Below are 27314 nucleotides of genomic sequence, written 5' to 3' on the forward strand. Positions count from 1 at the left end.
CACATCAATTAATCTATAGAAAAACAGTTTTCTTTCTATACCCAAATTATAGTATGAACAAATTTATAGTCGCATTAAAATCATATTGTTTTGTTTAGAGGGAAGCATGTAGATGGCCATTCCCTAAGGTTCTTAATAAATCCATGAAAAATGAAAGAGCTAGATAGCCGTTCATTTAGTGTTTGTGTGGGAATCCATGTGTGTATAGCAAGAAATATATTGGAAGACAAATCAGAGTTCCAGTCAGTGTGAGTCACCAAAGAGTACTTAATCAGGGCAACAGTGAGGCTGTGGTGAATGTAGAAAATGTGTGACATTCCCACTCTGTGTTAGTGTCCTCCACGGTAGAATTGGGGGTGGGTGTCTGTTGTCCTTTGCATTTTAAGAGTTCATGTCTCTAGAAAGTGGGGAATGGGATTACCAAAGTCACAGGGACAATTAAACACACAGCCTAAGAAAGAATTCTTGTATTCAGTTTAACACTTTTTTTTGTTTGTCTCTCCATTCTTTCTTAGTCTAGTGACTAAGTAAGCAAGTACCTTTTCTTTCTCAGATAACCAGGGATATTGTATCACAATTGGCTCCACAGGAATTTAGCAAAGGGCCATGCTTCCGATGAAACTTGAAAGGAGATTGCAGCCTGCTGTTCTCAAGACAAAATCTAAGTCACCTCAGCGGGTGGAGATTGGCACACCCCTTTCAGCAACCTCTGTCCTTACAAATAAATTAATTTGGAAATCAATTCCTAGAGTAGCTGCTGTTCAAGGTGGTAAGTGATCAATGGTTTAGAGCAGTCTCACACAGAAATGAAACTATTATCTTCAAAGTGAGCAAAAGCCTTTTACAGAGGCCTGCCTGGACGTGCTGAATGCTTTCATTTGAATATGAAAGAGGGGCTGTTGGTTGGCTTCACAGCCTTCCCTTGGAATTTGCTTGTTCGTAACAACAAGGTACTCACGGTGCCCAGGCTGAGCTAGAAACCTTTTCAAGCTGAACCTTACAATTTTTTTTTCCTCTCCGAGAAAATGCAAACGTTTGAACACTGGGAAAAAGAAGGAAAGGCAATGTTCTTATCAGTGAATCACTAGCAGATTCTTAATGAAGAAGAATAAGCCAGAACCGGTCAGAGGAACAAGACAGGCGCCGACACATGCGTAGGGGCGCGAGAGCGCGCGCGCGCGCGCGCGCACACACACACACACACACACACACACACACACACCACGAGAGCGTGCACTGATAACCATAACCAAACTTTCAAGCTGTGCTCCCCTTCTTCAGCCCAAGCAGTGAGAAAGCTAGCATGATCCATTGTGTGTGTGGTCTTGTTAATTCTCACTACAATAGCCCTCATAAGAAAACGCGGTAGTCATCTCCCCGACCTTTAAAAGAAAAGGTTTGAGCCATCTACTCGTTCATCACGATCTACTAGCTAATTTTGCGTCTAACAGTTAAGAGCCTAAGGCACAAGTGTCTGCTTCCTGCATTTCAATCACGCCCACAGGTAAGCCACAGTTACAGTTGCAGGGCCGCCTTGCCCTGTGCGAGCCAATACTGTCATCTTGTGGAACTCATGCGCATAACAGAAAATCCTGTCTTCCCAAAAGACTGAACATTTTACTACTGGATTACTGAACTCTTCTTTAGGTGTACTTTGAAGCTTCACTTACAAGAGTCCCGTGAAGATTTGAAAAGGGAATCTGGATCTCCATTTTAATGCAAGAATTCATCCTGTTGGTTTTAAAGGAAGAGCGTTATACTTATTAAGCTTACTCCAAGTAGTCCTTTAAAAGAACTGTTTTTAAATGATAAAGAGGGGTGACTAGTCTCTTATAGAACTTCCAGAAGCATTAAATTTCATAGCGAGGTTATGCATTATTCCAGGCCTACATAAAGCTATGGTTGCCCTACAGCGTTCTATCCCAAGCCAGCCCGTATCCCCAGAATGTGGTGTAGATGAAATGTGACTGGGAAAGTCTCTCTCTCTCTCTCTCTCTCTCTCTCTCTCTCTCTCTCTCTCTCTCTCTCTCTCTCTCTCTCTCTCTCTCTCTCTCTCTCTCTCTCTCTCTCTCTGTCTCTCTCTGTCTCTGTCTCTCTCTCTGCCTCTCTCTCTGTCTGTCTGTCTGTCTCTCTCTCTTTCTCTCTCTCTCTCTCTCTCTCTCTCTCTCTCTCTCTCTCTCTCTCTCTCTCTCTCTCTCTCTCTCTCTCTCTCTCTCTCTCCTTGCTACACTGCCTCAGCCACTTAACTTGTGTGATGGTGAGAGAGACCTCTGGGGCTTTATAGAGCTTGAAGGCTTGAAGGCTCCTAGAGAGGGCAGTTCATCTTTTTCTCTACCCTGTGAACTTGTATCACCTAGCAACATGAACCACAAACTCTGCAATTAAAGTCTTCCACTTCACTGCATCTAGCTCCCATTAGAATTAGAATGGGTACAATATAATTTGTATAGTTCAATGCTTGCTTTTGAGTGAAAATGTTCCTCATAGGTTAAAAAATTAAGAGGTAGAATAAGTGAATGAAAGAGGATTCAGCAATGATTGAGGAAAATGAGGAGGGCGTAATCATAGGCTCTTCTGCCTGAATATGCAGTCGTGGTGGAGAATAAATTTTGTGCACAAGGAATACTTGACAAGAGTCTCTCTTGAAATAGTTATTGAATGGATGGATGGATTCATAGAAAATGGAGTAAATTATAAACCCTCCTCAGTGGTGAGGAAAAACTAGTTGGACGAGGGCAGGGTTCCCTTGGGAGACACTAGACTGCATGTATTTGATCAATACCCACCTGTGCAGCAGAGAGGAGGTGAGTGGACTTTCTAGAGAGGAGAGCCCATGGTAGTCACTAACCATAAGCAATTGTGAAGGAAGATAAGGTCTGTAGAAGAAAGCGCTCACGTCTCACAGACACTGAACAGTGTGGGAGTGAAAGAGAGGTGGCTGGGGCTAACTGGTGGTTCTGTGTCATCTGTATCCATGTGCCACAGTCACCAACTACAGGTCATAGATATCCTGAGAGGGAGAAATGCATCTGGACTGAACACATGAACACATGAAGACTTTATTTTTCTGGTCACCCCTGCTTAAACAGGACAGCATAACAACTGTTCAGACTGGCGTGTGACTTTGCATAATCGGATGATGGGCAATAAGAGGGATGGTGTATGAGTCACTTTTCTGTTGCTGAGATAAAACACCATAACCAATGGGTGGGAGAGATTATTTGGCTCGTGGTTGCAGAAGGATGAGAGTCCATCATGGCAGGAAGGCAGGTAGCAGGCATGGCAGCAGTAGCAGAAAGCTGAGAGCTCATATCCTTAATTGCAAGCAGAAAGAGTGATCTAAAGAATGGGATAAGTCTTTTTACTCTCAAAGCTCACCTTCAGTGACATACTCCCTCCAGTAAGGTCGTACCTTTTAAACCCCCCCAGTAGATTCTCCAACTGTGGAGATCAAGTGTTCAAATGCATGAGCCTACTAGGGGACAGTACCACAGATGGTGTGTGTCAGGGGAGGGAGTGTTCTATGTGACCAGCCTGTCATCTTATGTAAGCAACCTGAGTTTCCTCCAACGTTGGTATTCATTGGAGGATGCTAGGAGTATTCCCTAAACATACTGAGGGCAACTGTATTCTCATCTATCAAATACTGCTGTAACTTCCTTTTATGATTCATTATATACTCAATTTTAAGCAAAATTCTTTCTTCAAAGCTAACTAAATTTTTCCTGTAAGATATCTACAAATGTTCTATTTCACGTCTTTCAATAAGGAAATGCCGAAAAGACACTGTTTCTATTATGATGCAATGAACCCTTAATTGAGAGTTGAACCATTAGCAGAAACTCAAGTATGTAATATGGTGTTGTCAGCTTTAGGCAAATGTACAGCAGGTCTCTAAAAATTATACTTTCCTGGGGGATGGGTGGGCTCATGCCCATGTTTACACATAAGCATGAGACCCAATGCCAGTCTTTCAAGACACCATCTAAACTGTTTCTTTGAGACAAGATCTCTCTATCTGCTGGGAACTTGCCTAGTTGGCTAGAGTGACTGGCCAAAGAGCCCCAAGCCTCCACCCATCTTTGCCTTCCCAACTCTGGGATCATAAGTTCTGCCACCATGACTGGCTTTCTTACATAGATTCTGGGAATCAAATGCAAGCCCTTGTGCTTGCATAGCAAGCTCTTCACTGGCTGAATCACCTCCCCAGTCTCTATAATGTATTAGTCTTACATAACTGAACCTCTAAAATGGTTTCTTCTCGATATCAACATCATTTAAACGGTAATAGTAGATAGGTCAAGCAAGAATCTTTGATGACATAATTGTGTATTTGGATGAGTTTTACCTCTGCCAGCAATTGCCACAAGTGTGTGCTTTGGGGGATCCTTAAACTAGGGTTCTATAGAGCATTGACTTTCATGGAGAGATTAAATGAGGGGAACAGAATGAAAGTCATCTGAGGGAGGCTGAGCTACACAGAATCATAAGGCTTTCTTTACTGAAGGCCTACTTGGACACTTACTAAACTGGCATCATAGAAGTCCCCAAGTGGGTATCACAGTTGATGACCACAGGGCCCTTTCTTGTGAAGGTCTGGTATGTGTTTGTGTCTGGTGGAATGCACTTTGGGGACTTCTGAAGGCACAGAAAGTGACAATTTACAATCATTTCAGTGGGTTTCATGAGAAGGAGGCAACCTGGGCAATGCTAGCCCTGGGGTGCTGTGGGAGATGATGAGCATGTGGGGTATCCCATCCTCTGTAGTCTCAAGCCACACCCACTGTCGTCTCAAGTGAGTTGTGGACCTTACCTCCAGTCCCCAAGATCTTTGTCCTTGTTATTTTGTTATCATCTGGCCCTGAAGGAGGTTTTCATCAAGAAGAAGAGCAAGTGAGTTACTCCTAGACAGGCTGAGTTCCTCTCTCTCAATTTTTAAAACCCTCATGATCCAGAGCCAGAACACAAATATAGGAGCACATACCCAAAGTTTATTCATATGAAAATTACAAATCAAGCTAAAATTGATGGCTATGTCACACCCTCTTATCTTGACAAACATATCTTGACAGATACCTTTATGATCTCCAGGAAGTTGGGTTTAAGTGACTTATTCTGAATACCCTGGAGGTTTGCAAGACACCACATCTCCAAGAGAGCCCCTGGGTTCCTCCCTCCTGACTCCAGTGCTTGTGGTCAGGGAAGAGTGTGCAGCAAGAATGGTGTGCCTTCAGGAACCAGTACACCCCTACTCTGTCCCCACTCTTCCCAATTGCCACCCTGTATGTCATTGGTGCCCTTGCAGCTGGCTCTTGGAACAGCCCAGAGTGTAGGAGTGAACCCCACAAAGCTATCCGCCCATGAGGACCGGGACAAGTAAATTAGCACAGGTAGAGATAAAAGGAAGTGAAAGGAAAAAGGACATCCTCTTTTTCGAAGCCAGCCACACTTCTAACTCCTAGCTTGTGTGACTCTCTCTTTCTCTGGTAAATAAATATATTGTATCCCCTATACCATCGGCTATCATCATTACCAGAGAATGAATTTAAATACCCTAGAGGATGCTAAGGGCCTGGGTCAGGAACCTGCAGAGCCATTTTGGCTTTGGGGAGCATGGCCCTTGCAGAAGCACCAGGACAGAGCAGGGCAGGGGTCTAAGCAAAATTTGAAGGGTTGGGACACATTCCTCTGTGTGAACCACAGTTTGAAGTTTCGGTTTTCACAGCTCCTTCTGTATCAAGGAAGTTTTTCCTGCTTGAATTTGCCCACCTCTGGTCCCTTTGACCAACCATTTTTTTCCTCTCAGAGGTAGGTTACTTTCCCCTTGGCATTAAAAGGAAAAGCACATCAGTTGTGTGAAGAGCTGAAAATGATATATTTTATCAACTTCAAAACTTGTCCCCAGGCCTTCTCCCACACCATGATAAATAATAGAAGTTTTATTTTCATTAAATTCCTGTGTGTATAGCATATGCTGGGTCACATTACAGCAGTGTGTGGCTAGAGACAGCAAAGGGCTCTGGGAAATACCGCCATGGTCCAGAGCTGCGTTCACTTGCAGAAAGGGCAGAGTAGCATCACTGTCAGATTAGCATCAGTGTCAGACCACATCAGAAGAGCACCTCCCAAGTGTAATTTTTAAAAGTATACTGCAATGAATGGGGTAGGGGCCGCAGGCATTCCTGTGAGAGCAAAATAATAAGAAAAGGGAGGGAGAGACAAAGGAAGGGGGGCAAGATAGAAGATAATCCCTCTACAGAAGTATCGCAGGATCAAAGCATCCATATTTTTTGCTTTGGCAGTACTCTGCCGATAAACTGTTCTAGTGAGCTAGACCGGTCATCTTTAGATGGGCAGTCACGATCATTCAGGTTGTAGACAAGACAGTCATCCTGGCTACAGTCACATGCACTGCGTTCTCCACCCCCAGGATCCTGGAGCTGCAGCAGAGTGGAGACATGGACATCCTCAAGCACAAGTGGTGGCCTAAGAATGGCCAGTGTGACCTGTACTCCTCAGTAGATGCAAAACAGAAGGGAGGAGCCCTGGACATCAAGAGCCTGGCAGGCGTTTTCTGCATCCTGGCTGCGGGGATCGTGCTCTCCTGCCTCATAGCAGTGTTGGAGACGTGGTGGAGCCGGAGGAAGGGCTCTCGAGTCCCATCCAAAGAGGTACTTGAACTTGGGCCCGAACTAGAGCTGCCAAACATCCGGTGGCTGTATTTCCAGGGAGGAAGGGGTAATATTAACAATTGCTTTTTCTGCCTCCCTTGAAGATTCAAAATAAGCCTGTGGGATGTGGAGGGCAAGCCAGCGTCAGTACCCATTTAGGACACTCAGGGTGAATGAAGAGCAGGGGGCAGTGTCTGCGGGGGCATCCACTCCATGTCCTGTATCGGGCTTTAAAACTCTGATCTCAGGCTACATACTAATAATCCCGTAAGGCTGTGATTCCCAATGACCCAGCTTGCAAAGGTGCTTAATAGCTTCTTTCGATTCTGGAAGTTGTAGATAAACCTGTGTTTCAACAGCGAGGCCTAAAAGACCCTGGCATGATGCTTTCTCTCTACTATTAGTCACTGCTTCCTGTCTATGGATGAAGATCCAGAGAGATGACTGTGTGTCTGGGGGCTCTCCCAGGAGCCCAGTGTGCCAAATTCATGTCTGGAAATCACTCTGAATTCTGCTTATCTCCCTGACTATGTCATCAGTTTAGCTCCAGGGTCATGTTCAAGTTTGTAATGCTATCTGTAAGAATGGCTGCAGAATCATACATAGTACCTCAGTGAAAACAGCATGTGAGATACATCCATTACCAGAGAAAACATGGACATTAAAATAAAGAAACCACTTGACTTGTCTAATCTTATTACTTGAAATGTTGGTGTGAAAAGCAACCTGAGTTTATTCAGTGGTTTGATTTGAGGGGCAGTTTGAACAAAAGTTTCAAACTTTCTGCCCAGCACTTGGCTGACCGATGCCCAGGCACTCCGCAGAGGATTGGCTTTGATGTTCAAATAAAATGATCTCTCATTTGTATATGCATGTCTGCGCGGCAGTGTTTGTCTTTCGAACAGCCTCATCTACACAGTCTAAGGATCCTCGTAGCTCCTTAGATGCATTTACAAGAACAGCTTGGCTTTCCTTGCTTCCTACCTGTGTGGGTGTTCATATGCAATCCCACTATGTGGAGACTGAATTAAAAGCTAATCGGGTTCATTGCCATGTGGTCTTTGTAGAGTACGTAGGCACTGGTATCTCTGCTGACATCGATCGAAAGCAAGAGGCCACATTAATGCAGATTGTAGCTGAGACTCAATGCTCTGAAAGCTCTAGAAATGAAGGGCTTCCCGGGCTCCATTTTTTGAATTACTACAGAAGATAATAAATGTTTGCATTGTTATAGCTGTTGATGGCTGTCTAGGTTACAGTTGCTGTGGGAACCATAAAATTATACATCTCAACCTTCTGAAGTCTTGGTGATAATACTGCATTAATGGATGTTTTTCTAATTGGATTTTAAGTGAGAAAAGAGAAGGGAATGCAGGGCTGTGCATCCTGGCAGGTTTTGCTGCAGAGGACGGCATGTGTGGTGGGAAAACACATTCCCTGTTCTAACTTTCGATAGCCATCCCAGGTTCTGTGAACAAACATTTTCTCCTCTTATGATTAATGGACATTTTTATAACCTCATAAATTTAGTTTATTGACCTTGGCTGTAAATAAGTCTGATCACAAAGGAAATTTTATTTCTTCTCAGTTGTATGCTTTCAACCCTGAGGAGTTTGTGGATACGATTTCCCTCTAAAACTCTGAGGCTTTACTGCCTTTTAAAAATAAATGCATAAAAATTCTTACAAACATGCCCATTTAACATAAAACTGACAGGTGCAGGTACTAGGTATGGCATGCTGTCCTTGTCATGCAGAAGTCTCTCTTGTTCTGACTCTTTCTAAAAGTACTCATAGCTCTGGAATACAAGAAAAAAAAACCATTTTCATAGTCCTTAACACATTAATAGGAAGAAACATGTATCTCTTTCATCTCAGAACAGAAAGTTAAGACTAGGCCTGAGTGATAGAAGGGATCAAAAAGGTCCATTTGGAATGAGACTCAGAGAGGAAGCATGTACTGGAAAGGGGTGGCAGGGGTTGAGGGAAGTCACCAGAGTCAGACCTTCTGCTCGTGTCCCTGCCTGAGCCTGACCCCTGTCTTTGTAGCTGCATGTGACATGCTCCTTTTAAAGCTCCAGCTGCAAAGAAAGTATTTACTAGAGATACTTTACCTCAAAGCCCTGTCAGGATTCCCAAAAGCTAGCACAGTGCCTGGCTCATGCTAGGACCCCAGTCAATGTCTGTTAAACAAATATGCCCCAAGTTCAGTTGATTACATGTTTGCTGAACGACTTTTTTTGTTTTTGTTTTTGATCCATGCAAGCTAGTACTGATGAGAACCTTATTTTCTTTTTTTTTTTTTTTCATCTCCAGGATGACAAGGAAATTGACCTGGAGCACCTTCATAGACGTGTAAATAGCTTGTGCACAGATGACGACAGCCCCCATAAACAGTTTTCCACCTCGTCAATTGACTTGACCCCTCTGGACATTGACACTTTGCCAACACGACAAGCCCTGGAGCAGATCAGTGATTTCAGAAACACTCACATCACCACCACCACCTTCATCCCAGAACAGATCCAGACTCTTAGCCGCACACTCTCAGCGAAGGCTGCCTCTGGCTTCGCTTTCGGCAGTGTGCCAGAGCACCGAACTGGCCCTTTTAGGCACAGGGCCCCTAATGGGGGCTTTTTCAGGAGTCCTATCAAAACAATGTCATCTATTCCTTATCAGCCTACTCCTACCCTGGGGCTGAATCTGGGCAGTGACCCTGACCGAGGCACGTCCATTTGAGCAGCGACAGCTCCGCCTATCCTAGGACTCCCCCCAAAGGAGCAACTGTAATGTGGGACTAACATGGATGTGACGTTTTATTTAAACAGAAATCAGGATAATTAGTAACAATTCTAGTTCTTTTTCCTCACACCCTTTCCTGCTCTATTGCTTTTTTCTCTCTCTTTCTCCCTCTCTCTATCACCCTCCATTTTTTTTCATTACTCAATTTGTTCCCCAAGAATATAGTATTCTAGGATCCTATTAGTCTGCTTTTCATACGCTGTACTTCAAATCTAGGGAATGAGCACTGGGTCACTGAGAGCGCTCGCAGGGTTGACTTTGAATACAGGGCTCCCACACACCGTTCCTCTGTTTTGAAACTATAATTGCAATAACTCCAGTCTTTTTCCATCATCAGCTGCATCCTTAGGATTCTCCACTGTTGTCGGGTGTCCTTTAACTGTGGACCAAAGGCAACCCCTGCAGTGTCTGTCAAATGATTTAAAGACCATTCAGGCCATGCAGTATAAGAATACAGTTTTGTAGGATTACAAAAAAGCCATTACTATGCCAGTCGAGACTACAGTTAAAATCCCCCTGCACTGCAGCAGTGCACGCCCTTTTCATGTGATTGTACAGTACTCAAACTTTTTCTCATGTACAGTAAACTTTACCATATGACAAAGGCCTTTATTGTGTTAAATAACTTAGTATCACATATATACATATATATGCACCTATATAATGTGTATATATATAAATGCAGCCATTGCTATTGCAATTCATTTAATAAAGCTTTAGTTTAAAAACCAAGCATTGTGTACAGGAGCTAGGAGAGTGCAGGAGGCCTTTTCAGCTGCAAAGGCAGGTTGCTTTAATGTCATTCTGACCTGCGTTGTTTGCCAAGAGACTATTTTATAATTTTGTTATTAAAACATCCAGGGAGATTTCATCTTTGTTCCTAGATGTACTCATTTGAATAGGTTTTGCACTCCTTACTCAGCAGTATATAAAGCTAACCTTGATCACTTTACCTTTTGTTAATTATCTAAATGGGAAATACCATTAGCTGAGCCCCACATACAGCACACTGAGCGGAGTTTAACCATCGATCATTGTAGGTTCAAAGTCTTCTTCCAAAGCTGCAAGCCAATCAATGTAACTGTAGCTGGGGAGGAGGGGAAGTCCCCAGAAGTGTCGATGTGGCCTTATTTGTGTCATACATCACCCTACAGCAAACACATAACAACCATACTGGGCTCTCATCTGAACCCCTTCTCTACCCGCTTCTACTTGGCGGTATTCTGTTCTTTTAAGATCAGTGCCAAGGGTGTCAGCAAAAACCAGTGCCTCTTTGTGCACACTCCTCTAAAAGTAGCATTCTTATCTGTTAGAAACATAGAATGAGTTTCATCTGTAATCCTTAAACTCGACGTGGTAAGTAGGAAGCAGGGATTTACCCTGTGTTTTCAGGCAGCCGTACGCTTACTTTAATCTCATTCATTCTGTGGCTAGGATTGCTAGAGGATCCAGCCTACGTGATTTGCTTTAGGAGCAGTTAAGAGGTATATTCTTAAGGTGTATTCTATTTTGATCTAATTCTGTTTGGGGAGCATCTCGTACTGTCACTGTTTTTGTACTAAATCTTCAAATATTGTCTACTGTGTCAGGCAGAAAACTTTATTCTCATGAGCAACCACTTTGTTTCCAGGGTGACGAGTCCCACGGTGCATGCACACCTTGTTCCCCTGTGAAGTTCATGTTCTCATTTCCAACTCTGATTTTCAAACAGAAAAGTCTTGACAGCTATATAGGGGCACCCCAGATGCTGCAGTGACTTCAGCTATCAACAAACTGTTAACCATGTACAATACTGGAAATAGGCGGATTTTGATGTATTGCCTATTCTACAAGTACACAAAACATTTTGGAGGCCTCAGTTATGAGTGGCAGAGCTTTCTGTGTATAATTTGTCTACATAATTTGTCTAATAAAAACGTTTTCTAAACTTGCTCTCATACCATTGAAGTCTGAACTATAAAAGTAAAAGATGCTGATCTCACTGACCTGTCTGAACTTCTGGAAAACACTGACATTATTGAAGTGTAGACCATCAACTCTAACGAGTCAGACATCAAAGTGAGTGGTTCTCTAGAAACCATGCTTAAAGATGTCCTAAGCCAGTCAACAACTGCTATTCAAAACTATTTGAAACAACAATATATTTGTTTTTCTTTGTGGATGTCTCACTGAGCACTTTTGGGTGGAAATTTGTCCTGTTTTATAATGGAAACAATGCAGCCATTATATTAATATCAAGATGAGCATTTGTAATATCCAAACTGGGGGGAGAGCAATTGAGGGTAATTATTCAACTTTGGGTTTATTAAGCATTGCTTGGCTGTTCGAAAAATAATTACCATGACAAATCTTTTAATTTGGAAATTCATTTAGACTCAGAAATTATTTCTATAGTGCTATTATTTCTACATTTGAACGCTACTAAATTCCTTTAATATTTAATTCAGTGGACATATGATAGCTACAAAATATGGTTTAGATTAGTATCACTATTCTTGAAATTCCATCAAAAGTACTTTTTAAATGTGGGAAGCAGGAGAAAATGTAGAGATTCAGACTGTGTCCCTCAATTTTGACTATGCTATCATGGTATTCTAAAAAGCTGTTCATTGCTCAAATGTTTAATTGTCCAAGTCTCGAAACTGGTGTGAAGTTTCAGTTTTGAGATTCAAGCTCTGCCATGCTCCCATCACATTTGCCCACGTACTCTGGGGCTGTGGGTACAGAGATGAGGCAGAAACACAGGTGCTTCTCTCTCCCCCAAATGCATCCCGCAGATCCCTGGCATCCTAGCTTTGCTTGGATGGATGGATGTTACAAAACCATCTGTGCCAACGAGTGGGACAGCAGGCACCTCCTGCCTCTATTCCAGGTCACACCTCTTGGTAGAAACAAGTCTGAATCCATGCTCTGTCTAGTGTCAGCTCCTTCATTCTGCATTTGCCCTGGTTTATAGTCTTAATATCAAACTTGCTATATCAATACAAATCCTTTATACCCAAGTGACTTCACTGAACTCAACTGTCCAGTTTCTTGTACTGGTGAGTCAGCAAGTTTTCTGCATTTAATGACCAATCAGACATGCGAAACAAATTGAGAGGCTGGCTTCCTTTCTTATTAAATCAACCTACAAGCAACTTATTCTTTTCTTAGTTGTGTGATATTTTTTGTTTCCTTTATTTTGGGATTAGGATCACCAGAAAAGATAAACTATTAAAGAACATGCTTTTTTGACTGGCACTTTGCTTTGTTAACTAAAAAGAAAAAAATATGCAAAGACTGACTCACACACCAAACTTTCCAGTTCTATTATTCTAGTAGAATATCAAGTTAATGCTATTTTATAGTCAGAATGTTTTGGTGAAATGAATTCTGGATTATGAATACACTAACTAAGGTGGGAGTAATAGCTTATGTGCCAGGAAACACAAAAATTGCAAGGGGATTGCTAAAATTTGAGTCTTTTTATTTCTTGAATTAAATCCTATAGCCAGTCTATACCTTTTGACCAGATACTACTTAATGGCCAAGAATGATGACCATGATTACCATCTTAATACATTGGTAGATGTCCTTTCAATAACTACTTTATCAGAGTACGGATGAGATCCCTTCGGTAGAAAGCAACTGACCTGACAGTGAAAACTAAGTGATTAAAGCCCTCGTTGATAGGAGACTTAATAAGTTCCATTCAGTTCTATTAGTGTACACAGGACACCTGTTGTATGAATGCTGTTGTGCTCAGTGATTGATTAGTCATTCTGGTTAGTGATTCTGAATAGGCATTGCCACCAGCCTCTGTCTTTTCTCCATACTGAAATGCAGGATACATAAGCCACTGCACAGCCTTTCTGAGATGGCAGAATGCATCACCTTCAAGCCAGTTCAGTCTCTTTGGGCTCTGTGTAACCCAGCCTAAAAGAGTAAACCATTCCAATTTTCTTGAAGGTCAACTATGTCTGTCTTCTGAGGTTGAGGCCACATCATAATAAAGCTTTGGACATTACCCAAGATGCTAATTTCAGAGATGTGAATATTAAGCCAGGGACAAACTGTCTAATGCTCTATTCTTACCAATACCTGTCTACCATGCCCACCCCTGTCCATGCCAGAATGATACAGAATTCCTGTCTGTCCCTGCAGCTCTATTCACTAAGGGTAATTAGAGCTTTACAATGTTTTAAGCACTTTGCTTCAGAGACCAAACAATTTTAATCAGGCTCCTCTTCACACTGCAACTGAGCCTTCAGACGACTTTTCTGCCATCAGACACATGGGACACAGTGTTCCACAAGCTGTCTGCTACACTAGCTGCCTCCCACCTTGACTATCATTCAGAGATGAGAGACTCTGTGGCTTTGCTCTACCACGTGGAGCAGCACAGAGAGGTTCTACCTACCTCAAGGACAGACACGGGTGAAAGAAACTCTGTCTTTCATTTCCTTCATCTGAATTTCCTAACCTCCTTTTTTTCTATAGCTGCCATTTGCACTGGTACCAGTAAATTGATGGCAAAGCAAAGAGCGCTCAAATTTGAAGACATTCCTGGTATCTGAAATCTCTATTCTGACTCAGTCTTGCATACAATTTAGGACTGGTACCTCATTTTAAGATAATTTTGCACATTTTGTGGAATTTCTATAGAGTGGGAAGAGAAAATTGGTTAAGGTAACAACACCATGTCACCACAGCTAGCTTAACACTGTCCACACGGCTGACTCTACTTTATCAAAAAACGAAGCCCGACCTGTTTTTAAAGAAACCACACAGATTCCCACTTAGAATTGCCAGTACATTTCAAAGGGCTGAAAATATCCATGATGTGATTAGAAAATCAAAATTTTTTCAAGACAACATCAATTCTCATTCATTTCAAACTAATTATGCTTTCAGAACAGCTGCATTAGAAAAAGAAACAGATGTCACAAATCAAAACTGTCAGCACCAGAGAAGAGATGAAAAATAGTGCTTTTAATAAATATTTTGCCTGTCACAGATTTGAAGTAATACAAGTAGAAGGCAGATGTTAATTTTTCAAATTGTTATATTTTTAATTGGCTCTACTGAAAAAAGTAAGAATTAAGTAGCTACTGTAGTAACTATGTTTAATTTTTTTAAACCATGCATCAATGTGTTTTTAAACACAACAGATACACACTATAAAGTTAATATATAACCTCTCCAAAGTTAAAAAAGTAAACAAATTTCATCTTGCCTATTTGTTCTACAAAAAGATTCATAAGGTAGGTGTGTGTGTGTTGTGTGTGTATGTGTGTGTGTGTGTAATAAGATTCAATGTGCAAGAATTTAACTTATTTGAAATTTTGAGAGTTGCAACTAAATTTCTTTAGAATCTCTATAATGCCCACACTAGGGACATCCATTTCTGGGAGTTAACATTCAACTCTACTGCAGAATTAAAGTTGACTTTGAAAACAAGTTTGGAGCTTGATTACCATCTATTTTAAAGAGTTAAGTGTATGTTTGTTGTTAGAGATAAAAACATGCTGGAATTAATTTGAAAACAGAGGTTACATGTTTGGCACATCTCACTTGCCTTCTTCATGCCAGAAATAGTTAATGAATAATGAGTGTGTCCAAGTATCTTTCAGCTACTATGATTAAAAAGCTTGGATCATCAGTCATATGAGAAGCTGCAGTTAATGACTCATCGACCTGAAACGATAGACACTGAACACGCAATACAAAAAGGTCTCACCATACAGTGTGTGTGGTGTTTCTTTCTAAATGGAAAAAACAAACAACTAAGCACCTAACAGGGCCCACAGACAGGACCCACACTCGGCTCTACATGACCAAGCATTCCCAAACACGGTCCCTTCAGATTTCTTCATGGAAATGCCGTGCAAAAGACTGTTCATAAATGCAGAGTCCCATGAAAAAGCATTCTCACACATTAAGCCTCCCAAATGTGTGATAAAGCATCCATCCATTCAATTACAATCAGTATGTTTATTCTTTCAAGTTCAACATCACTAAATGAAGTCTGTAAAAGCTACTCTATAACAAAGATTTATGCATGTCTGTTTAAACATGTCTGTATTGTGTATGGATAAACACTAAGGAAGCTTCAGGGATCTAGAATACTGGAAATGAACCACCTCCTAGAATCAGTCTAGAAGCCAGCACCTACCACCAACATGCATCCTAAGCAGTTTCCCTGAGCAGTGTGCTGGCCACACTCCTTATGTAACAGATCCCCTCATTTCCCAGGCAGGTGGCATTCCTCCCTGGGAGTCCTTCTTACATACGTTGACTTCTCAGAGAGCTTCCAAAGTTGGCAAGTAAAAAGGGAAACATTGGAAAAGTTAAATGAAAACGCACAGCATAAATAACATCCATTGAGATGAGTACACATCCTGTTGGGACGTAAAATAAATTTAATTATAAAATGAAAAAGATGGAAAAACATCCCCTAAGAAGAATATAGGCTGTATGACTGAGATGCTTTCCTGGAGTAAGCAGGAACTTAGGGAGTCAGGGCAATGTGAAAAAGGCTCAGAAAATACATTCAGAGTAGTGGGCACAGGGCAACAAAGGCATGAGGAGAGTACAAAAAGCCTGGGGGACGGTGGTGGACAGTCAGCTGTGGAGTCTGAAATGTGTCTGGGGCAGTCAAGGGTACAGCACGGCTGCAATATAGAAAGCTAAGGCCAGGCTTGGGAAACCCATCAATTACAGTCACTCATCAGCCCTATGTTCAGTGTGTATTCAGGGGTCACTCTGTGCGAGATGCTGTCATCACACAAGAGCACACCAGTGAAAAGGCAGGGCAAAACTCACCGGTAAACCCAGGAATTCCTGTCCCCACGGATCTCACAATTAACAGAAGACAGATGAATAATCAAGATAGACGTGTAAAGGTAAATACAGCAGAAAAAGCTAAAACACAAGAGCAGGGTGGGGAAGGCCAAGGTGAAACAGGGATGTACTGTTCCTAAGAAAGGGTGAGGGCAAGTCCTAGTGAGAACGTGTGCTCGAGGGAACCGTAAAGGGTGTGAGGAAGTAAGGCATGTTTTCATTCAGGAAGAGACTATTCTTGACTTCAGGGACATACAGTGCAGATGCTCTGAGGTTAGAGTGTGGAGGGTAAGCTCAGAGTGCAGTAAGGCAGTCAATACAACTGGACTAGAGCGGTCATGCAGACAGATGGTATGGACAAAGACTAGCTCAGAAAAGCAAGTATCCCACACGATACTGTGAGGCTATTATTCTGGAGTGTTCTGAACACAGTAAAAGCCTATAACTACTTCAGAAGGTCAGTTACCAGACGCCAGCAAGATTACTGATAGGCTCCTACTGTCTTCTGCCACTATTTCATGTAGAGTGTTTCAAGAGCATGGGACAATGGTGCAGTGGCTGGCCATTTGGGTTTCAGTCCATGAACTACCAGAGAGTCGGCAGCTCGGCTAATGTTCACAAAGGTTCACAGCTATGGGATGCATGGAAACATCTACTGGGAGACCTGAAGATTTGTGGCCAAAAGGAAAACACCAAGAACTGTATGTTCTTAGGGAAATAGTCTAGAAAGGTTAAAGCCATAGCATGTCATCAAACAGAAGGGACAGGGACCAGCTATCAGTCTGCTGCAGGGCAATGAGATGGCTCAGTGGGTAAAGCGCCAGCAACACAAGCCTGCCCGCCAAGCTCAGTCCCCTAAGCCCGTGGAAAGACGGGAAGAGAGAACTCACAGACATCCTTGGACCTCCATGTAAACACCTGGCATATGTATAACCCCCTCCCATGCGCGCCCGCGTACACACACACACATTTAAAAAGGAACTGGATTCTTGAAGGCTCATCCAATAGCTGTGTGAGCTCAACATCTTAGTCCAAAGAGGTGAGAAGGTAGGGATGGTAGATATCTTTGTGAGGAAGAACCAGAGGTATCTAAAAAAAAATTAACTGAATGTGAGTACAAAGGAGAGAAAGCCAAAGATGATGGGTTTTTCAAATCCAGATGCAAAGAGATGAAAATCATTCAACAGAAGAGCAGCCAGGTCACTGTCCCTTCCCTTCACTTGAAACCTCCGAGAAGAAAGCATAGTTTGGAGAATGTGTATCTATTTTCTTCTATTATGAGTATGAGAGGTGTAACAGGTGGTAGGTGCCTACGAGTGTGAGTGTTACAGAGTTCATGGTACTAATTAGGGCTCCCTGAGATCCTGAGGGCTTTTCTCAGGACATATGAGGAACACAGTTGAGATGACGCCCAGTAGGCTTCATCCAGAGCTGCTCTGGTTGGGTCTCTTCACACACTGAACTTCCTCCTAAGATTTCCTCCACACTCAGGTAACACATTACTATAACTGACTCCACATGGCAGGGGGCTTCCAAATTCCCATCACCTGTTAGGCTCGTTCTCTTTACGTGTGGTCTTTACCCTGTGCTGAACACTGTTCACATTCTGCTTCTTTGAAATGTTGCAGAATAAAACTCATCCTTACTCCCCACAAATCATTTATAACATTTTCCAACTGGTGAAGACTCTGAGATGACCAAACTGTCCTGTGACATAGTGACGAGAGCCCAAATCTTATGAGTGAGACTTTAAATGCACCTGGAGTCTCCAGTGTCCTTAATGAGAGAAATAAATAAAGCAGGTCTCCTAGATATGGTGATAGCACACACTCAGGAGCAGGGGTAGGTGAATCTCTGTGACTTCGAGGCTAGCTCAATCTCCATAGAAAGTTCCAGGGCCACCAGGAATGCAGAGAGAGAGACCCCATCTCAAAAAAAAAAAACACACACACACACACAAACAAACAAAAAAAGCAGATCTCCTTGCACGAGACTCACTAGACTTATGAAGCAGCCAAGCCTGAATTCAACCTGAAGCTGTTTCCAAAGACAGACTTGCCTTCCAAAAAGAACAAATTGAGGTTAGCACAGCTACAAATGTCTGCCATGCACAAGTAAGCGTACATATACTATGTCAAATCAAATGGCTTTCACATTAACCATGTTTGGTTCAACAAAATTGCTGTGTGCTTTGAGACCCGAGTCTATTTCAACTTGAGAGTTCAAAAAGAATGTGCTTATGCAGTCAAGAATACTTGAAGAGACAAAAAGATTGCTCTGATCTGTTGTCACAGCTTACTCTCTGGTAGCAGAAGAGGTGTGCACAAAGGTGCACACTCACTGAGGAGGTGCCATCGAAACCACCATCTGGATTTCACTCAGAACCGTGCTTGCTAGCATTACCACCCATCGACACTGAAGCCATTGTGATGGATCCCTTTAAGGAAGACAAAGACTGTTTCCCAATTCTAAGGGGGAAAAATATACCAAATATAAACAAGAAACAGATAGTATGAATCCTTACAGAGTTAATATAACTTTTGCAAGCCTGCTTTTCAGGTTGCTTGAGAATAAAATTCCTTATAGTCCACACTTGTCTCACAAGAGCTACATATGTGTACATATTCTATCTTCTTCCCTGAAAACTCTATAGTGTAGAGAAAGTCAGTGTTTATGTTGTGTGCACATGTTGCTGTGAACATTTGCACAATGCAAGAGGTTCTCAGCAGTTTGGGGTGTATGTGTTTCTAAATCACAATCTTAAAATTTTTTGTAACATAGATCCTCATCTAGGTTTTCAAATGTAGAGAAATTTATTCCACTGTGTTCAGAAAAAGTCATTTGCTCACAACCGCCTATCAATCCAGCTCCAGGATATCTGAAGCCCTCTTTTGTCATTTGGACATTCATACATAAGGTTTACGTTTCTACAGACACAGAACACAAAAATAATTTTTCAAAAAATCATAAAAATATCAAGGAAAAGTAGTATTGACTAACAAGTGAACTAAGCATATTTCTATTTCAGATCCACATCTATTACTTCCAAATCCACATCCTTCCCACCTTCCTCCAGGACTAACAAGAGGTGAAAAGAGATAAACGATCCTCCTACCTCCATGAACATTCTTTTTTTTAATTAAAAACAATCTTATTTTACATACCTATCTCAGTCCCCTCTCCCTCCTATCCTCCCACGTCCCCCACCAATCCCCACCCCTCATCCACTCCCCAGAGAGGGTGAGGCCTCCAGTGGGGGAGAATCAAAGTCTGTCATATCATTTGGGGCAGGGCCTAGGTCCTCCCCCATGTATCTACGCTGAGAGAGTATACCTCCATAGGGAATGAGCTCCCAAAGTCCACTGTGCATATTCTTTAAGGAGCTGTGTCCACTCTAAAGATCAATGAGAGCCAACTGGTCTTCAGTAACTGAGTATATTTTCATAGACACTACTAGTAGAAAACAACAATTATGCCAGATGAATATAAGTGGCTATGTATTATGAATTGGAAGACATAATAGCTTCCAAGAAGTCCCCTGCCAGATTAATCCACATGCTAGAAAACCTTTCACCCCAGTCACATGCCAGCAAACCAATCCCCCCAGTCACCTGGCAGCGCACCTCTCCCCCCAAGTCACATGCCTGCAAAACTATGCACCTCATCCTTGTTGATAGTTCACCAACACGTCTAGCCTTCTTCTCTTAGTGCCTCTAGTGGACACATTAGAATACCAACACCTGGGTGTAGTAGAATACCAACCCCTATGACTTGTACTCTCCGATGCCACAGTCTCCTTTTTATGTTTCTGCTGTAACCACTGCTGTGGGTCTCCCAAACCCTCTCCTCCAGCTCTCCATGCTCCTATATTCATTTCTCAGGTGAAACCAATCAACAGTTTAACAACATAACTCTGTGGTAGGGACCTGGATGACTCTGGCAGGAAATGCTAGGCAGTTGCCACAGAGGAAGCATTGTGTGAGCTGTGGAAGTGGGCTTTGACATCCACAGATACAAAGGGAGACTAGACAAGCAATGAGAGAAAAAGAAAATGAGAGAAAAATTACTGAAAAGTCAGATCTAACTCCAATACCTACACCCAAGAGACTCCAGACATCAGACATCGGAATGTCCGTGTTCACTGCTAGTCTGTTCATGACAGCAATAAAATGGAATGAACCTAAATGATCATCAGCACATAAGTAGATAATGAAAATGTGGCGCCTGTACACAAAAGAGATATTTCTGCCTCAAAGAAAATAGAACTCATGAAATCTGCAGGAAAGTGAATGGAGCTAGAAATTCATTTTTTTAAAATTTAAGTTAGAAACAAGCTTGTTTCACATGTCAATTCCACTTCCCTCTTGCTCCCCTCTGTCGTCTCCCTCCCCACCAGGCCCCCAGTCCACCACCCAACTGGAGCTAGAAACTTTTAAATGAGATAACCCAAACTCAGAGAGACAAATAGTGAATGTCTCTATCATGTATGGGTGCTAGCATCTATTGCTATTTATGCTGATTGCATGGGAGTGAGTGTGAGAAGAAGTCAGAACACTAGAAAAAGGGACCAGGAGAGAGACAGAGAAGGCTTTAAGATATGAAGATGAGAAAGTAAGAGACGCACATGGCATTCAAGTTGTAAGGGGGCTTCTGTGGTGGGAGGAAAATGAAGTTGGGACAGGAACCACAAAGGAGGAGGCGAGGGAGGGACACAGTGAAACAGAATCATCCAAAATGAAGGATGTGTGAAAATGCTATAAGTAAGCCTGTTGCTTGCTTATGGATAGATAGATAGAGAGAGAGAGAGAGAGAGAGAGAGAGAGAGAGAGAGAGAGAGAGATAGATAGATCGATAGGTAGGTAGGTAGATATAGAGAGATAGATACATAGAAAGAGAGAGAGAGAGAAAGAGAGAGTGGGCTCTAGAAAACAGGATGATGACTTTTTAAAAAGAAGTCCTATAAAGACATGCATTGAAAAGATGAAGAAAAATTGATTTGCTGATGTGCTTGTTATTGATTTTATATTTTGTGAGCATATTAAACATACACAGAGGAACGCACATGTGCACACATACAAACACAAACACACACACACTGAGCACTGCAGACACTCAGATATAAGACTATTACTATTTCATAGTTATTATTTTATTTCAAATAATGTACAACTCCACCACAAGGCAAAGTGTGTTGTGTTCCAGAAAACTGACACAGCAGATTATAAAGAGTTCAGAAAAGAGGGAGAGGTCTTCTCTCCAAGACCTTGCTTTCCTGAAAGACAGCATGAACACCACAAAGATGATGTCTGGTTGGTACCTAAAACAGCCCTTAATGTTTGAGAATTAGAGGAAAGCTAGGCCTTCTTTCACTGGGGTGATAAAGTACTTTGTGGAGAAGTTGGTTTTGGAATCTGCCCTTAAAAACTGAATATATTGTCCACATGTGCAGTACAGACAAAGCCATTTTTTAAGAAAAGGAAAAGAGATGAACCAAGTCACAGAGAACAAAAGCAAAGCTCGTATTCAGGAAGATGGAGTAGCTTGGCTGGGATATAAGGCCTGTGAAGAAGAGTAAGGACAGAAAATGACACAACTACAAAAATCTAAGTGAGCCACATACCTGCCATTTGAGTTATATACATTTTATAAAATCCAGTCCATTTCTGAACAGCTGTGAATACTGGAATCATGGTGATGTTTACAGTCTACCGGGGAAGACAGACAATTTAATAGGCAATAGCAGTAAACTGTGGTAAGTGGAATCACAGAGGACATAAAAGGTGATTTGCAACCCAGAACAGGGCTCAGCAAAGCTCGGAAAAGGATCAGATTGCAAGTTAAACCAGAAGGAGTATTGAAAGTTCACCAGACAGAGGAAATGGGGACCATCCAGACTGGCCAGCCACCACCTGAGGTCAGAAAAGGGCATCTGTTCCAAGGACTGGAGGGAGGAAAGCCAAGCCGGAAGTAGATGGAAAAGGAACAAACTGAAAGATGCTGGAAGCAGTAGGAGCGAACTTTTCTCCTCACAAAATACATCAAAGAATCTGTAGGTACCATTTTTCAGGAGTGCTTCCCAGTATTGACTGTGCAGAGTGACTTGATCTTATTTCTGTTTTAAAGAATTTCTGTTCAAGGAGAAAGTTTGGGAGCAGGACAAGATTTGAGGTGTTGCCCTGCTGGGAATCCTTGCAGCACTCCAGTGAGAGGGTAGGGTCTTAGTCCCAAGCTGAGAGGTATAAAGAGAGACTTGTGAAGGGAATAGGGTCAGGGGTCTGGTCTTCAAGTATACCCTGAGTTTAAGAGGTGATAAATGAGCCTATTTAACAGAAAGTTCATTCTGAGAAAGAACCAAGGGTGATAAACTCTACCAATGGACAAAAGCATGCATTAAAAACCTAACAAACAGCTGATAGAGAACTGGGAGGGTGAGCAGAGGAATGAATGGTACCAGGGATCAAGAGAAGATTTTTTTTTCAGTAGGAATAGTCAGCCAATCTTGTCAAGTACTCAAAGAACATGGCTAGCTGTTAGAACTAGTAACTTAGAAGGGCCTAAGAGCAGTATTCAGATAAAGGAGGAATAGGAAGAAGAGGAGGAGAGGAGGGGAGGAGGAGGAGGAGGAGGGAAGGAGGAGGTAGAAAATTAAAGATGCTGGACACCAAAGCCAGGCTACAGATGTGGAAGAAGGAAGAATGAGTTGACTAGAGCATGGTGATGAAACAAGAAAGGCTAAAGAGTATGTATTTACTTACTTACTTGTGCTAGAGCAGAAGAGACTTGAGGATCTATGCAAATGAAAAGGCAGTTGTAATGAACATTGAAAATGCAGCAACAGGTGGAGAATTAAAAAGTAAAAAGGAGTGGAACCTAAGGCACAAGTCCTTCAGGAAAGCAATGACAATCTCATCATGATGTCAAAGAAAGACCAAAGGAGGGTATGGTTTGAACACAAACTGCTGGACTCTGTGTTTTGCAGAGCACTGGTGAAGATGAATGTACAAAGATGTAAGAATAAAGAATATGTGGGTGTCAGTGAGGAGGCCTAGGCAATCTCTGGGGCCTTGGGTAGTAGTATTTATCTCTGGCCTACAAATGGACTTTGGATGCCCATCCCACAATAAGGGATGCTCTCTCAGCCTGGACTCTTGGCGGAGGGCCTAGGCCCTGCCCTGAACGAAATGACAGACTCTGGACATCCCCCATGGAGGGACTCACCCTTCCTGGGGAATTGGGGAACAGAGTGGGGATTGGGTGGGGGCTGGAGGGGCTGGGAGAGAGGAGGAGGGGAGGGAGAGGGAGCTGGGATTGACATGTGAAGCAAACTTGTTTCTAATTTAAATAAAAAATCTTTAAAAAAAAAAGAATAGGGGAATTCATTAGAGAAACATAGCTGGCCTTATAATGGCCTGATCTATATAGATAGAATTTTTTCAACCATCTCTGGCAGCCTTTGTCTAGGCAGAGAAAGCACAGTTGAGGGACTGGGACTTGTAGCTTTAGTATAAATATGCAATGATAGTAGAGTGACCATTCCAAGTGGTACTAGGCAAAATTCAATCTTTACCATAGCATTCAATAGTTTGTGAAGCGAAGAGAGAAACAACATTAAAGGGAATTACCCTATCTGATAGAAAGTACATCACTTTGTTCCAAGAAAACCTCAGTGGTTTAGCCTAGCAGTATATTTTTCAATCACACAAAATTCACAACAGAGGATCATCTTCTATGTGATGATTCCAAACCCAAATTCCAAAGAGCACAGCAGCCGTTGGGAGGCTGCAGTAAGAGGATTGTGAGTCGAAGGGCAATCTAGGCTGTATAGTGGGAACTTGTTTGTGTTTATATCCATGAGGAGGCTGAAAGAGAAAGATGAGGGAAGAAGAGAGAGTGGGGAAGCAAAACAGAAGAGAGAGGGGAGCAGAAAGAAGAGTATGACTGACACATTGGTCCCATTTAGAACTGAGCACTCCGCAGTCTCTCATACTCTGTACCTTGACCAGTTATGATTTTCTGTATTAAAATCCATCTCCAGAGAAGTCTCTGTGATGAGCACTGATAGACATCTCTGTTACAGACCCTACTCTGAAGACTCAGGAAGCACCACCGAAGAGAAGACAGAACGATTGTAGGAGCCAGAGGCAGTGGGTGACCCCGAGGAAACCGTTTTCCAAACACAGCAGGGCACACACACAGTGGGCTCATAGTGTGACAGCAAGCACAGGACCCACATAAGGTCAAGCCAGAGAAAACTCCAGCACAAAGTCCCACCCCTAACTGAAACTCCATTGTCATCGGAACCCCTTTTGGTCAATAGTGTGACCCCTGACAGGTCAACTCTGCTTCAGTGGAAGGCCACACATCCGAGATATGTGGGCAGCACAAACTGGACTTGATAGGTTAAAAAAAAATACAAAGTTGGGTGTAAAGGGAAGCCTTTTTCTTGAGAGAAGCCTTCCCGCCAGCCTGGTTCTAGAGCCGCATCAGTCCCAAATAAACACACAGGAGGCTATATTAATTATGAAGCTGTTGGCCTTGCTTGTTTCTTACTGGCTAGCTCTGACTTAAGTAATTACCCCATAATTGTTAAACTAAGTATTTCTCTTACCAGAGAATAGTTCCGGGCTTCCTACCCCATGGCGTTACATCTTGACTCTTGTGTTTCTCCTTCCCAGAGTCCTCCTGGACTCCTAGTCCCACCTATCTAGATTACTATTGGCCAGCAGTGCTTTATTGACATATACACAGGACTTCCCCAACATCTCCTCTTTTCTGTTTAAACAAAAAGAAAGGTCTTAACTTTAACATAGTCAAATTGTATATAACAGAACAGTTATCAGGTAAGAACGTAGTTACAATATTTTAGCAAGATTTAAAGAAAATCTCATCCATCCCATCCTTGTGAGTCCAAAGTTCTATATGTAGCTTATCATATTTTATCATAACTAAGGAAAACTATAATTATAACTATCTGTCTTCAACTCCATCAAAGACCACAGAAGGATAATATATAAACACTAGGATTGACAGAAACATCTTACTGCCTGGACAGTCACCCGAAGTTCCTCTGTAACGTTGGGGCATCCATCTTCAGCCCATAGGCCACAATGTGTCTGGAACACTTCTCAGCAAAGCAGGAAATTTCAAACTGTCCATCTGCATCAGCAGTCTGTCAGACATTTTTCTGTGTCCTGCAGAAAGTCTCGTAGACTATTTCATGAAGCAGGAACCCTGTAAGACTGAGTTCAGCAGTCACTTTCCTGTGGGTCCTGCATGTCCAGATTATACAAGAACAGTCAAGCAGTACAGGCAAGAGCAGTTTCTTGCCCAAATGGCTAATCTTGCCATGTTGAAAGCAAACTCCATAATGAGTTTCTTTGATGCCCATCTTCTCTCAGACATAATTGGTGCTGCCAGGAGCAGACATTTCTCATTGTCAAGAAAAACCCTAAACCATTTTAAATGCCATTTTCTGAAGGTCTTTGAGAGGTTTGAAGACTGTTTATCTATCTCAAATATATTTCTGTATATCTAGAAAACCTAACTTACCTAACTATAAATTCTAACTATTATAAGTAACTATCTATAATCTGTATTCAATTATGCATTACGTTGTAAAAGATCAGTATAAGCACAATACTTAATCAAGAGGAGAAATATACACATCACAAAATTCACCTTGAATTTGTATCAATAAATGAAAAACAATACCCATACCATAATTCCCCTTTTTACCATTAAAAAGAGATTTGCTGTGATCATTAACCAATTATAAACAATCCCATATAAATGAAAACAAAGATTTATTAACAAGATGGGAATTAGGACATCGCTCATTCCAAACTGCTTCGTGCTGGAAGGGGGTGCTGTTTATACCATGGGGATCATGACAAAACTCAGAAACCTGTATAAGTCCTTATTTTCAGGGTCTGTGAAGCTCCATCATCTTAGCTGCCTCAATTGTTGGAACACCTGGCCCACTGCTTCCGGGGGTCTTGGTTCATCAAACCACAGAAGCCTTGAAGGAATCCTCAGCTTTTCATTTTCTGTAGAAACATAAATGAAAACTCCTTTTCCAAGTAATGTATCCTTATACTTAAATTTTGAAGTCAAGGCATTTTTAAAACATACAAGTTGAATTAATTCAGCAGCATTTATAATCAAGTGTACTTTAGCAGCTGTTCCTTCCTGAGCAATCAAAAAACTGAAAAACACAATAACGTACAGTATCCAAACTCTCTGTGTATTTTCCATCTTTACGTGGCTTATTTATTTATCTATTATTACTTTGTTTATTTTACTTTTTTATTTTTCTCTGAGACAGGGTTTCTCTTTGGAAATCTGCCTGCCTCTGCCTCTGGAGTAAGTCCTACCGGCGTGCGCCACCACAAAGCCGGCTTTTGTATTTATATACCACTTTGCCGTTCCATTTTCTCTCTCAATCTCACATATATTTTTAAACACACTGTAAACCTTTAGGGGTTTTGTACATGCAAGTCCGACTTTACTGTAAATCTTTACTTTTTTCTGGCCACGTGTCTTATCTGTAAAACCGCGGCTGTTTTAAACCGACGTTTTTTTCCAAGATGGCGGACGTAAGCGTGACCCCAGCTGCCGGGACTGGAGATGTGGTCACTGCCACTTCCAGCTGTATGTACAACTTTTAAATCGTTAGCAAAGCCTCTTAAAAGAACCTTGTTGCCTTTTTTTTTTTTCTTTTAATGCCGAGTCAGCTGCGAGTCTCTGCTTGCTGCTAACAAAACAGAGCCCGCCTGAGAAAATGCTGCTACCAAAAATCTGTGCTTCTCTCAGTTCTTCTGTTTCTAAAATTCCTTTAAAGCTTTTGTTGTTTTGCGTGGAAATTCATGATCCCACTCCTGATCACCATTTGTAAAGGGAAACCTTTTCCTTGAGAGAAGCCTTCCCGCCAGCCTGGTTCTAGAGCCGCATCAGTCCCAAATAAACACACAGGAGGCTATATTAATTATGAAGCTGTTGGCCTTGCTTGTTTCTTACTGGC

General features: G+C 42.0%; 1 protein-coding gene across 2 annotated transcripts in view; it reads left to right on the forward strand.

The window, feature by feature from the left end:
- The window catches only part of Grid2 (glutamate ionotropic receptor delta type subunit 2), a 1423232-nt gene that overhangs the window by 1375637 nt on the left and 20281 nt on the right, over nt 1-27314 (forward strand). Inside the window, exons 15-16 of one of the 2 annotated variants that reach the window (XM_005076058.4) lie at nt 6431-6671; nt 8987-11399. In XM_005076058.4, the coding sequence (XP_005076115.1) occupies nt 6431-6671; nt 8987-9409 (664 nt within the window). In that variant the 3' untranslated portion in view covers nt 9410-11399. Of the gene's footprint in view, nt 1-6430; nt 6672-8986; nt 11400-27314 lie in introns of those variants that run through there. The other variant, XM_040738819.1, reaches the window with a different exon arrangement.

The sequence above is a fragment of the Mesocricetus auratus genome, unplaced genomic scaffold (genome assembly GCF_017639785.1).
Source record: "Mesocricetus auratus isolate SY011 unplaced genomic scaffold, BCM_Maur_2.0 Super-Scaffold_100676, whole genome shotgun sequence".
In the NCBI taxonomy this organism is placed as follows: Eukaryota; Metazoa; Chordata; class Mammalia; order Rodentia; family Cricetidae; genus Mesocricetus; species Mesocricetus auratus.